The 14,512-nt window shown below is 42.7% G+C and overlaps 1 protein-coding gene across 1 annotated transcript in view; it reads right to left on the bottom strand.

Moving 5' to 3' along the window:
• PSD2 (pleckstrin and Sec7 domain containing 2) overlaps positions 1 to 14,512 on the bottom strand; it is a 152,965-nt gene that overhangs the window by 8,824 nt on the left and 129,629 nt on the right. Inside the window, exon 11 of the mRNA XM_070939150.1 lies at positions 767 to 924. Within this exon, the coding sequence (XP_070795251.1) occupies positions 767 to 924 (158 nt within the window). The remainder of the gene's footprint in view (positions 1 to 766; positions 925 to 14,512) is intronic.

Genomic DNA, 14,512 nt, shown 5'->3' with positions numbered 1-14,512 from the left:
ATATATAAACATTTTTATTTTATACAGTATTTATAGAGTAGTCCTGAATTGCTTCTATGGTACTATAGAACTGTCCTTGTCTTCAGATAATGGCTTCTAATGCTAATTACATAGTAATTGTAGGAGACGACTTGGCTGAGCCCAAGGGAGAGGTCAAACGTGTCATATGTCATGAGTCCCGGCACGCCACAAGAGATCTAAATCCAATCCACCTTGAATGTCTTTCTTATCTCCCGCTCATTTCCCTTGACTGCTAGTTGGTCAGATTCTTGCAGAGAGTTTAAGCTTGCAATATTTCTTTATACTCATTGAACTGCCTGAATCTCCTGATTTCCCCAGAGCTTGATAGTAATATGATATTTTTCATTTCTTGAACAGTAAGAACTGATGATAATGCCAATTGTAATAAGAACCTTAATGTGATCGTGAGACTGCTATATTAAAAGAGAGCTTATAGCCGAGGAGACACAGTCCATGGATCTCAGTCCCCATTTTTGAGGTCCCAGATGCCTCCAAGATCATGTCACTCAAATTTACAAACAAATTAATGGTTGTCATGGTTGTTCAGTTTTTCATTAACCTAAGAACTGAAACAGATGAGTTAAGCTTCTGCCGGGCTGAATATGCCCTATTTTTCCTTTTAGTTCCCCAGTTTCTCTGGCAATGTCATCAGATCCCCAGAGCCTTTGGAAGGTGTAAAAACAACATCTCAAATAAGTCACCCCAAGTTCTAATAATCCTGCCTAATCTTTCCTGTGGTACTTACGGAGCTTGGAAGAGAAACACTCTCCAGTCTGCTGTCTTCAGTTTCAGCACATTGGATTTTTTGCTATAATCCGAGGCTTTTGTGGCTAAGGCATGATGAATGCGAATAGCATTCTTTAGATCTACTTCAGAAAGATCTTTATCAGGTTTATATTCATCCTGTGACAAAAAAGAAACAACAATTCATCCATAATCATTTGGAAATGACCCTTTATATCTGCTGACAGATATTTCTCCAGATTTTCCTTTAAAAAGCCTGAGACTCCAATCCAATGAAGACCCTAAAAAGAAATAGGAAAGAGTAGAATCAGATGATAATCACAAGAGGGATGCATAAAGACTGAAGAAATGTCTTGGACCCAATAAAGAAAGGAATTCAGTTTTGAATACTCTTCCAGCAATTACTGAATCAATTTTTTTTGGATTTATTTCAAATTATAAGTATAAAGCATGCTAGTTCTTTTATAAATTTTGCGTATGCAGCCCTGGGACTGTGGTTGACAAGTGCTATATACTGCACAATTAAAAAAAAAAAAACACAAGCAAATAAAATAAATGCAGGTTGCAAAGTATAATGTTGCATTTTTAATGCATGTGATATGCGATGAGGAAGCAGGGATGCATTATTGTTATAACTAAGCTTTTTCTAGGGTAAAAGAGAGTAGTGTCCAAAATTGTGGAAACCTTTTGGTAAAAGTGTATTTTCTAAAACTAGCTAACAACACCACTTTTTTTTGGAGTAGTATCATAAAATTATATATCAATGGAAAGATAATTTAATCAAGAATGTAATGCAGTAACTTTTATGAAGGATTTGCTATTAGAATAGCAGTTACAGTATAAAGAAGAAAAGTGAAACGTAGAAAAAACAAGATATACAAAAATTATTACCATAGAAAAAATGAGATATACAAAAATCACGTCAGTACTTAATTGGGTAACCTTTAGCATGAATTATGGCTTTACAATGTCTTCCCATGGAGTGAACCAAGTCTTTTAGTTCTGTAGCTATTATAATGTGAAACCAAGATTGATTGCTTGCTTGCTTCTATTAACTAAGTTTTATTGCTGGGTCGCTTCTGACTAACAAATTTCTTAAGTCAGCTCCATAGATTTTCAATTGGGTTAAGGTCTGGGCTATTCCCAGGCCCTTCCAGCAGTGGAATATGATTATCTTGAAACTCAAAAAAAAAAAAAAGAAAAAGAAAAAAAAAAGAAAAAGAAAAAGAAAAAAGGTGGTATTATTAGCTATCAAACTTCAAAAATATACTTTACCCAAAGGTTTTCCACAATTTTTGCCACTACTGTATATATTGATGAGTTGATCAATGCAGTGATTCATATTTGGTAAGTGAATGAACAGTGTAATATTTTTACTTTAACCAAGGTCTAAAAGTAAATATGTACAGAAGACAAGCACTTTGTTGTTCTCCAAAAAAAAAAAAAAAAGTTTATTAATTCAACATGATAAAAATTGGGTACACAATCTTACATAATAACATATACTAGAATTAGGTTGTGTGATGCTATTGTACTATTTGATGCTCCCTTTTGCTATAAACTAAATAAAGCCTATATACAGACAACCTGTTGTGGTCCGCCAGCAGCCTGCGGAGCTGGCAGCAGAGTCGGACATTGAGGAGGCTGGGGAGGAACATGGGCCAGTCCTGGAGTCTGGGGAAGGCTCGGACAAGGGCTCTGCGTCGGAGGCAGCAAAAGGGCCATCTGGGAGGTATGTGCTGCCTCCGGAACTGTTTGTGATCATGTATATTTGAAGGAGTCAATGATTCTTACTTAAGGTTTTAGAAAGTATGAATCAGAGGCAGGTTTCAAAACCCATTGCTACTGGTTTGCTTGTGGGCACGCTCACGCATGATACTTCTACGCATGCACTGAAGAGTCTGGGCGGATGGGCAGAGCCTCCCACCTCTGCCGCTACAGGTTCGCCCAAACCGGGGCGAACCGGTAGCAACCCACCACTGGTATGAATGGTAGCTAATTGTTCAATATACTCTTAATATACAGATAAGAATTATCTATATGTCACCAGTCATATCACAGAGAGATATGTGGCATATATCTAACAGCCAAGAAATGCCGGATAGTATCTACATTTCTAAAGATTTGTCAATAAGAAACAGAAATATCAAGAAGAATAGGGCTTATGTGATGAAACACTATTCACATAAATGCAGTAATCATATGAAACAACACTATTGAATGTGAGGACCTTAGTAAGAATGCAATGCCTTAAGATTATAAGGGAATGCTAGTTAGGGCAGACTTTTAGGGCAGTAAAAAAATAATGGAGTCTACAATCACCACAAGAGATAAACAACTCTGTGAAACATCAATTATGGGACAAGGCGTCCTGGATCTCTGAAGTTTGGGGCAAAGTCCTGGAAAGTCCCTGGAAAGTCCTGAAACACTGCAGAAGAAAATTAGCCCAACAGCAAGGATGTGTTCTGACCTAGGCTTCCTGAGTCAGTAAAACACATGAGTAGTCCCAAAAACCTGTTTTATTTTAACAGCTGTGAATTCTGTTCATTCACAGATGAGTCCCAAATAGTTGTAAAGAGTCCTTCGGGATAAGGCTGATAATTACCCACCTTTATCTCCCTTGATACACTGCCAAAGACCTAATTAACAAAGTCACATGGAGTCCAGAATCAAACAGAGCTTCAGATTATAAACTGCACAGAATTAACAGCGTTGCTTTCTGCAAAGAGGTGCCTTTGCTCCTCTTTTAAGTCTGATGGGAGGGGCCAATCATCTCCAAGCCCTACTCCCAAGTCATCCCTTTTGTTTTAACGGTTCTTGCCTTCTGGCAGCTCTGCACATGCGCGCACTGGGAACAGGCTCCCCCTGTTCCTCTGCCTCGCTGAGGTCTGACTCTGGAGGCTCCATTATGTAATGTATTTTAATCAGGTTTAACATCTCTTTCACATTAAACTTAAACAGAGTCTTCTTATATTCATATACTAGATGACAGAAATGTTATTAAAATCCCACGCACGTCAAGAGACAGAAAAAGAAACACAACCCACACATAATTAAAACCATCTCTCAGATGAATAAAGGTCAGCGGCTATATGGGATTTCTGTGATATAAAGACTTCAAACTAGAAAGACAGTACAGTATACAAACATGCATATAGGAAATATAAATCTGGTTTATAATTGTTTCTTTTTAAAGATCCAGCTGAATATTCCATTGTTACTCATTAATTTATCTATGATGAGTTCATTTCAAGGTTAATTTCAAGGATGATTCTGATCAAAACTCTGAGGTGCATTTTCTACTATCTTTGGACAGTATTTGCACCGAAACATTATACTACTACCCCAATGTGCAGTTCTTCATGTTCCTTGTTTTTACTGCTATATTATTTCCTAGCATTTTTTTCTGCTTTCCACTTCTGCTTGGAAATGAGGGGTATCAAGTATTTGGAAAATGTCATGTCCTGTCAGCAGGAATAGCAACTATCTCCTTGCTCCATGTTTCCTGTCACTTGCTGAAGAAAAATCAGTTTCTGAATTTTAATCAGCGAGTTATATGCATGGAGGTAAACAGACAATAAATGGGAAAATTATTTGGTAACAAAAATTAAAGGTGGGGTAGCAACATTTGTTATAATGTAAATAAATAGAAATTAATTGCTTTAAATTTTCTTATTCAAGATAAATAAATGCAGGCACATACTGCTAGTTGAGGACAGAAAGCTTTCTAATTATATATATTCTGATTATATAATGAAAAACATTCCTGGGGAAAGTATGATTTGTTCCTGTACTATCTAGCTTCAGATAATTGCTTAAAAAGGTTATTTCCTGTGTAATTTGCACAGTGTCTCCAAATTGCCTTCAAATACACTGGTTAATAACTTTTGCTTTAAATTTTTCTAATCTATATTTGCAATTTTTATTACTTAATTTTATTGCAGATTATTTTGTGCAAATTGTTTTACTGATCATCTGTGTACCACATCAATGGCTCAAAGGAATAGTGATTCGTTACGGAAATAAATAAAATAAAATAACATAAAATAACATAAAATGATAAAATAAAATGATTCATGCATGATTTAAGTGAGAGGAAAGAAGGGGAATTCATCAGATATGCAGATGGAACCAAACTGAGGGGAATAGCCAACACTTTAGAAGATAGGCTTGATATCTAGAAAGATCTTGACAGACTTGAACACTGGGCCCTATCCAACAAATATAATTCAGTGGCAGGAAAAGATTTTACACTTAGGTAAGAAAAACTAAATACGCAGACATAGAATAAGTGGTACCTGGGTTAACAGCAGTAACTGGAAGAGGGAACTAAGAATCCTGGTGGACAGGCACTTAAGTATAAGCCAGCAGTGTGCTGCAGCTTCTTAAAATGCCAATGCAATCCTAGGCTGCATCAACAGAGGGATAGAATCAAGATCACAAGAAGTGTTAGTACCACTTTATACTGCACTGGTAAGACCACATTTGGAATAGCGAGTCCAGTTTTGGTTATCCCAATACAAAAATTTGTTGAGACTCTTTGAGTCCAGAGAAGAGCAACAAAGATGAAAAGGGGTCTGAACTGTTTGATTAATTGTTAAGGGGACTAGGCACATCTAATCTAATGAAGGGAAATATTAGCAGTGACAACATAGTTGCCTTCCAAATACTAGCTAAAAATCTTACAGATAAACTGAAAAATGAATTGACAAAGAAAATAGACCTTCAGGTAGTTAAGAAAGTAAAATACTTGGGAATTTACTTAACTGCTAGATGTGCAACAATCAAAGAAGACAACTATACAAGGTTAATACAACAAATAAAATTGGACTTGGAGAACTGGAAAAACCTGCAGCTGTCAATGGTAGGAAGAATAGCAACTATAAAAATGAATGTCCTGCCAAAGCTATTGTTTTTGTTTCAAACAATTCCTATAAAACTAGAGAAAAAAAATACTTTGATGAACTAAATGCAATAATTTTGAAATATGTTTGGCAAGGAAAAAGAGTGAGAATAAGACTAAAATGTTGCAAGAGTCTAAAAACAATGGGGGATTTGGGTTGCTGGATTGGGAGCTTTATTACCAGGCCTCAGCACTAATTTGGGTGAAAGAATGGATAATTCTCAGAAATAGAAGATTGCTATTGTTGGAGGGACATGATTTTCAATTGGGATGGCATGCCTTTTTGTGGTATTAAAAAAAACAAAATACATAGATACTTTCAAAGACATTATGTAAGGAATACTCTAATATGGGAAATATATTTTTAAAAATATTAGATTGTGTGGAAATGGATAGGTTAACATTAAAGACAAAGAAGACTGGATGATTTACTGTGCATGCTTCAAGATGGCGGTGACCAAATGAGCTCCGTTTCGGGGATGGGAGAGTTGCTGGTCGTCAGGGTTTTCAGGAGCCGCCTTGTCCATCTCCGGCTCCAGTCCCAGTGAGGGGAGCATCCGCCCTGCCTGTTGAGGGCTTTTTCGCCCTCCGGAATGCCAGGACAGGGCTGGACTGCACCGCGGGAGATGGGGCGATGGGCCTGGCTGCGGCAGCTGTTTCCGGCGTCGGAAGGAAGTGGAGGCTGAGGCGTCCGGCGGCGTTTGTGCGGCGGCGGTTTGGAAATGCCCCACCCCCTGCTCCCTACAGCCCTCTGGACCCCTGGGACGCTCTTTTCTGGCGTTTTCGGGGGCTCCGGTATGCCTTGGGAGCTTGGGGTGCCTGGTTGCAGGCTGGCGACAACGGCGGCGGCGGCGGTGGAGGCAATGGCTGACATGGACCGGCCGGCCAGAGAAGTGGCCAGGCAGCACGCCCTCGCTGGTAGGAGAGACTGAGCACCATTTGAGAGAGCTGAGGGATTTTCCACATCCCAACGGAGAGGATAGAACATTGCTCCCGTTAACTTCATAACGGGACTGGCCGTCGTGAGAGGATAGTTGGCCATTAGCCTCGGTTGGAGAAAAAGAACATTGGACCCTCTCCTTGTCGTGAGAGGACAGTGGAGTCCAGCCCTATAAATGGATATTTTGTGACCTTTTATGCTCAGTTATCCCTTGGACTATGATAGATTTCTGGACTGGCCTTTCTTTTCCCATCTTTGGTTCTGTTGATGCTCCAAAAAACCGACCTTCTTGCGCTGTGAGACTCCCCCCTCTCGCAGGCCTGGCCCTCCACATTATCGAGGGCCTATCTTGATGACGGGCTTTGGGACCCTGAGAGATGGCATGCAGCAAAGAGGGGGTTGAGGGGTTTTTTAGCTAAATTTTAAAGGAAAATTTCAAGGGGACCCGGGAGGGCGGGTGCGGGTTGTAAAAGTGGACCTGGGGGGGTCCAGATAGCGACTGCGCAGGATGATGGGTTGATTAGCTGCAGCGGAGGGGTCGCGAAAGGAAATTTAACCGGGGGGCAGGGGGACGATAGAAAGGGCTGTGTAATTGAAATAATGAGTGGGAGGGGTAGGTATGACGGGCGCAGGGGTCATATCAAGTGTCGGGGGTACGCACGCGCTGTCTCCGAGCGATTGCGCATTCCGGCCCCCAATGCGTGACTCGTGTCCTGGGCTGTGTAGAGCCTCAGGCCCAGGGTCCGCGGCTGATGTTATGTAATGCCAGGTCGGTGGTTAATAAAGCCCCCCTTATCTGTGATCTTATTTTGGAGGGGGGTGCGGACCTGGCAGGTATTACGGAGACCTGGTTGGGCCAAGAGGGGGAGGTCCCCCTCGTCAAGATGTGCCCGCCAGGTTTCCGTGCATTTCATCAGCCAAGGGCCCAGGGGAGGGGTGGGGGAGTGGCGGTGATCATTAGGGAGAGTCTCTGTCCGAGGGAGACCACTGTTCCTCAGATAGCCGGATGTGAGTCCCTTTGTGTGAAGTGGGGCCGTGAGGTGCAGATGGGTTTGCTGACTACGTACCTGGCTCCCTGCCACGTGGCAGTGACCCTGCCCGAGCTACTCGACGTCATTGCCGGGGTGGTGGTCGATACCCCCAGACTTATTGTCATGAGGGATTTCAACCTCCCATCCGCGGGTGAGGCGTCAGAGGTGGCTCGGGAGTTCATGGCTTCCATGATGGCCTTGGACCTGACCCAGTTAGTTCAAGGTCCCACTCACATAGGAGGACACACTCTGGACTTGATTTTTTATCTCTGGTCAGTGGTTGAATGATCTTGGTAGAGGGGACCTAGATATTAAACCCTTGTCATGGACAGATCATTCACTCCTTCAACTAGACTTTCCTACCACCTGCCCCCACCGCAGGGAGACGGAACCAACCAGATGGTTCCGTCCCAGGCGCTGATGGATCCCGAAAGGTTCCATCAGGAGCTTGGGCCGTTTCCTGAGACTCTAACACATGACTCGACTGAAGAGCTGGTGGCCGCCTGGGAGAGGGCGGCCGCTGGAGCTTTGGACCACGTCGTGCCTTTGCGGCCTCTGACCCGATGCCGATCTCAATTAGCTCCTTGGTTCTCTGAGGAGCTGAGAGAGATGAAGCGTCGGAAAATACGCCTAGAGAGTATTTGGAGGACTAGTCAATCCGATTCCGACCGGACACAGGTGAGGTCTTATATCAAGACCTACCTAGTGGCGATAAATGCGGCAAAATCTAACCATTTTTCCGCTCTTATCGCATCTGCAGAGAACCGCCCAGCTGCCCTGTTTAGGGTGACCCACTCCCTTCTTCAGGGGGGAGTGCAGGAAGATCCCTTGCAGGGTCGTGCTGAGGATTTTGTGCAATTCCTGCACGATAAAGTCGCTCAGATTTGGGATGGCTTGGACTCCGATTGGATGAGTCCATGGGAGGAGACCAGGGCAGGTCTTGAGAATGTTATCTGGGAGGAGTTTGATCCTGTGACTCCCGAGGATGTGGACAGGGTTCTGGGTAAGATTAGTGCTGCCATGTGTTTATTGGACCCGTGTCCCTCCTGGTTGGTACTGGCCTCCTGGGAGGTTACACGAGGCTGGCTCCAGGGGATTATAGGTGCTTCTCTGAGTGAGGGTGCCTTTCCTGCCGCCTTGAAAGAGGCAGTAGGAGGCCCCTCCTCAAGAAGCCTTCCCTGGACCTGGCTGAATTAGCCAACTATCGTCCAGTCTCCAACCTTCGTTTTGTGGTGAAGGTTGTTGAGAGCGTGGTGGCACGACAACTTCCCCGGCACCTGGATGATATCTAGACCTGTACCAGTCGGGCTTCAGGCATGGGTACAGCACAGAAACGGCATTGGTCGCGTTGGTGGATGATCTCTGGAGGGCTCGGGACAGGGGTTGCTCCTCTGTCCTAGTCCTATTAGATCTCTCAGCGGCTTTTGATACCATCGACCATGGTATCATGCTGCAATGATTGAGGGGGTTAGGAATAGGGGGCACCGTTTTGCGGTGGTTCTCCTCCTTCCTCTCCGACCACTCGCAGTTCGTGTTGGCAAGGGCACAGAGGTCGACCTCGAGGCATCTCGCATGGGGAGTGCCGCAAGGGTCGGTCCTCTCGCCCCTCCTGTTCAACATTTATGTGAAGCCGCTGGGTGAGATCATCCGTGGTTTTGGGATGAAGTGCCATCTGTACGCTGATGATACTCAGCTGTACATCTCCACCCCAGACCACCCCAACGATGCCCTTGATGTGATGTCTCGCTGCCTGGAGGCCGTGCGGGTCTGGATGGGGAGGAACAGGCTCAGACTCAACCCCTCCAAGACCGAGTGGCTGTGGCTTCCGGCGCCCCGATATAGTCAGCAGGTGCCATCGCTGACTATTGGGGATGAATCTTTGCCCCCCACGGAGAGAGCTCGCAATCTGGGCGTCCTCCTGGACGCGCGGCTGTCTTTAGAAGAGCATATGACGGCCGTGGCCAGGGGGGGCTTTTATCAGGTTCGCCTGATTCGCCAGTTGCAGCCCTTTCTGGATCGGGACGCCCTGTGCACGGTCACTCATGCCCTTGTTATTTCCTGGTTGGACAATTGTAATGCTCTCTACATGGGGCTCCCCTTGAAGAGCACTCGGAGGCTCCAACTGGTCCAGAATGCGGCCACGCGGGTGGTTATGGGCACAACCCATTGTGCCCATGTGACACCCCTCCTGCGCGAGCTGCACTGGCTCCCAGTGGTCTTCCGGGTGCGATTCAAGGTGTTGGTTACCACCTTTAAAGCGCTCCATGGCATACGACCCGGGTACCTCCGAGACCGTCTTCTGCCACCAATAGCCTCCCACCGACCAGTTCGCTCCCACAGAGAGGGTCTCCTCCGGGTGCCATCGGCCAAGTTATGTTGGCTGACGACACCCAGGGGGAGGGCCTTCTCTTGGGAGCCCCAGCCCTGTTGAACAAACTGCCCCCGGAAATTCGTAAGATCTCCGACCTCGGGAGTTGCTGTGCACTGAAGACCCTGTTGTTCCGCCAGGCTGGACTATCAACATAATAGTTTTAAATTGGGGTATTTAAATTTTTTGGGGTTTTAAATCTGAGCCAATTTATTTAATTATTTTAAATTTTATATTGCTGTTTTGTCTGTGTTTTTAAATAGGCTGTACACCGCCCTGAGTCCTTCGGGAGAAGGGTGGTATAGAAATAAAATTATTATTATTATTATTATTATTATTATTATTATTATTATTATTATTATTATTATTAAGACACAGAATATTTTTTAACTTGGGATTTGTTTTATCAATGGTTAGATAATAAAGATAGAAATTGGAAGTTGGAAGAATATTATTATACACAAGTAAAGAATATTATTATTATTACTATTATTATATATATGTAAATTGACCGAGACAATACACTATTTACTAAATACTTATATATGTTAAAGAAAAATGTATTAATAATTTTTTTAAAAAAAAGATAGCTGCCTTCCAATACTTGAAGGGCTATGATAAAAAAGAGGGGGTTGTCTTATTCTCCAAGGCACCTGAGGGCAGAACAAAAAGCAATGGGTAGAAGCTTGTTAAAGAGAGATCCAACCCAGAACTAGAGATTTCCTGAAAGTGGGAACAATTAATCAATGGAACTGCTTGCCTCTCCTAGTTGTGGGTGCTCCATCACTGGAAGTCTTCAAGAAAAGTTTGGACAGTCATTTATCTGGGATGCAATAAGGTCTCCTGTTTTGTGCAGGGGACTGGACTGGACTAGAAGACCTCCAAGGTCCTTCCAACCCTATAATTCTATGATCCTATAAAAATAATAGGAAACCTTGTATAGCTTATGGCCCCAAATTCTTAAAAACATCTTTAAAATCTCTTTGGAAGTAGATTCTGGATAGGCATGTTAAATGGCTATCTTTACTAAAATTTATTTTATTTATTTTATTTGGTTAAATTTATATGCCGCCCTTCTCCCGAAGGACTCGGGGCAGCTCACAAAAGGTTAAAAACCGAAGAACAATAAAAATATAATTAATTTAGCATAATTAAAATCCCACAATTTAAAACCCATATTAAAACCAACTAAAAACACCCTGCAGATCAGATGAGTTGTTTAAAAAGCCACATCTTTAGGTCCTTGTGGAAGGAGCGGAGGTCAGGAGCCATTCAGAGCTCAGTGGGTAAGGAATTCCAGAGGGTTGGTGCGCTCACCGAGAACGCCCTCATCCTGGGTGCCATCAGCCGACATTGCTTCGTTGACGGCACCCCGAGGAGGGTTGCCCTATGTGAGCACGCTGGTTGGTGAGAGGCAGGCAGTAGGTGCTCCTTCAAGTACTTCAAGTACTCTAGGCCCATGCCATGAAGGGCTTTATAGGTAAGCACCAGCACCTTGAAGCGGATCCGGAGGATCACTGATAACCAATGCAGCTCGCGCAGGAGAGGTGTAACACGGGAGTAACGGGAAGCTCCCGTAACAACCTGCGTGGCTGCATTTTGGACCAGCTGGAGCCTCCGGGTGCACCCCAAGGGCAGCCCCATGTAGAGGGCATTGCAGTAATCCAGGCAAGAGATGACAAGAGCGTGGGTGACTGTACGAAGGGCATCTCTATCTAGGAAAGGGCGCAATTGGCACACAAGGCAAACCTGCGCAAAGGTCCCCCTGGTCACGGCCGTCAGATGGTTAGCTAGCGACAGCCGTGAATCCAGGAGGACGCCAAGATTGCGAACCCTTTCTGAGAGAGTAAGCAACTCCCCTCCCATCACAAGTGATGGGGCCACTAGATCAGAGGATGCCGGCATCCACAGCCACTCCGTCTTGGAGGGGTTCAGTCTAAGCCTGTTCCTACCCCTCCAGACCTGCACTGCCTCCAGGCACTTCGACATCACAGAAAGAGCATCCTTAGGTTGGTCAGGGATGGAGATGTACAAAATGTAGGAAATGTAGGAACTCCTATAAGTCTGGGCTGCAATTGATTAGAATTCTAGATTTTTAAGATTTCATACAGACAATACTCCAGCTGTTAGCAAAATTAAAATGACATACATAACCTATTCATTAAGGTCAAGAGGCATTGTTGAAAATAGGGCTTGATACTGTTCCAGGATTCCTTATACAGAGCCTCTAGACACTAGAGCATCTGATTTATTGACCTCTTTTAATATAAAAACTTTGGAAATTACTGTGTTACAAAGCAAAGCACTACCCTAAAGCATAATCTGTATTTTCAAAAATATCAGTGTTTCATATATACCCAGAGGTAATCTCAGAATAGACAGGTGAGTGGCTACAAACCTATATTTCCTTTAAAAGTTTGCTTACTTGCCCAAAGGCAAAACAATGCAAAGAAAGCCTGTCTCACCTTGGAGGGAGGGAGGAGACCTGACAGACAAAATGAATGATAGTGAGCTACTTCTTCTCTAATTTTGCCTTGTGACACACACACACACACACACACACACACACACACACATTACAAAAGACATTTGTGTGTGTGTGTGTTTGTTTGGCAGGGAGGGAGGGAGAAAGGAGGAAGAGGAGGAGGAAGAGGAGGAGGAAGAAGGGGAAGGAGGGGAGAGGAGGAGGAGGAGGAGAATCATTTAGATTGAGATACCTTCCTGAAAAATTCAAATGTCCACTTCTTTAGATCTTTTTTTAAAGGAAAACATTCACTAGTGCAATGCTTCACAAAAGACTTTGAAGGATTTGTTTGATGTTTTCACTTGAAAATTTAAAGCAACTGTAAGAAGGATCTTGCTTTGTGTTTCTACTTCCCTGTTGTCTCTTTGCTATCTTCCTTTTACTCATCTCAGTCAATTTAATTATTATTTTTACATAGCCTTATCTTGAGAAAAGAGGTGGAGGGAAAGGAGTGGCATGACATCAGAGAGTCTTTTCACGTTCATGACAGATGGAGAAGCATCACAAGCAATTTGTCCGTTCTCAAATAACTCTTCAGTGAACAAAATGCCTCCCATTCATGTTCATCCTTTTATATCCTGATTCAGACATTTAATTCACCGGGACTATTTTAGTTTATCAGATATTTTTAGTGCTTTTGCCTATAGCAAAGGTTGAGATAGGCCAATCGCTTGATCTTCTACTGTTAACTATAACACTGTATTCATTGAAATTGAATTTTCTGAATGACAATTTTTTTGTTATATGTTGATTCATTGACTTTTCCATATGTATTCAAGCCATGCAAAAGCAGCAATCCAAAGTATTTTACCTTGCCTCCAGAGATGATTTGTCAGTTTTCATCCAATAGATTTTGAAGAAGAAAATAATGTCAGAATCAAGCTGAGTGACAGTTGTTGAGCAAAAAACCACTCTGGATTAGACAGCACGCCCATCGATAATACAAGCAATATATATTCTACACATATATATACAGTATATTAAAATATATTTTTTATTTTATTGTTTTAAGTACATTATATTTCACGTTTGCTTTGGCTTGTATACAGCATCCAAAAAAAGCGACAGGTTTCTGTGGCAGGAAGATTGTTAGCATTGATCAACTACACTAGAGGAAATATAATGGTGTGAGTGTCAACAGCAGCTATTAAATAATGCTTAGGCCAACTTTCCCCATCTGCATTTACAAGATGCAGCAAACCATAATTTTAGGTATGAAGGTATCTAATGTCAGTGAACTAAGTGGATTTTCTTTTGCAGAAACCCTCAGATTTGGGACATGTATACAATTTTAAAATATGTAGATAAATAAAAATGGACTCTGCTTTCACAGTGAGAAGGAGCTTATATCATTTGAAGAACATACTTGGATGAATCTTTAAAATATCAACAACAAATTTATTTCCATGGAGAAAGTATTCAAGAGACAGAAGATTATCAGTCTGGCAACTCCTCCTCATGGAACAGAGAGAAGATGTATTTAAGGATCAGGCAGCTCATTTGGGTGCTGTTGAAATAGAAATAATAGAAAAAACTTGTAGCTTGGGTTTTAGATTTTGGCAGTGGTTACTCTCCAAGCTTGCCATTTAGCTCCCGAATGTTTCCTTACCAAGCTAAGTAACATAATCAGCAGGACTTCAGTAAAAGTGTCTTGTTCTATTCGTCTTTAGCTTATGTATATCTTGTGTGGAGGTGTGGTAAGTTGGTCACATGACTGGCTGTTGGTTTGATGGTATATTTAATTTCTGAGGAGTTGGTTGGTTCTGTTGTTGATTGGTTGTTTGAACAGTCCAGTTTCTTATATCTTCATATGCTGCATCTAAATCAATATGCTTGTTAATTGCCCTTTTGTAGAGTACCAGGTGTCAATAAATTCACATGTATGGCGGGTGTTGGCATGGCCAATGATTTTCGTTCCTTCCCAATCAAACTGGTGTTGTTCATTGTCAATGTGGTTCAAGATCAAGGATCAAGATCCATG

Source organism: Pituophis catenifer, unplaced genomic scaffold (genome assembly GCF_029215685.1).
Source record: "Pituophis catenifer annectens isolate HBS135680 unplaced genomic scaffold, rPitCat1.0.hap2 SCAF_3, whole genome shotgun sequence".
NCBI lineage: Eukaryota > Metazoa > Chordata > Lepidosauria > Squamata > Colubridae > Pituophis > Pituophis catenifer.
Note: the sequence above shows the minus strand (reverse complement) of the source record. Positions and strands in the feature narration are given on the sequence as shown.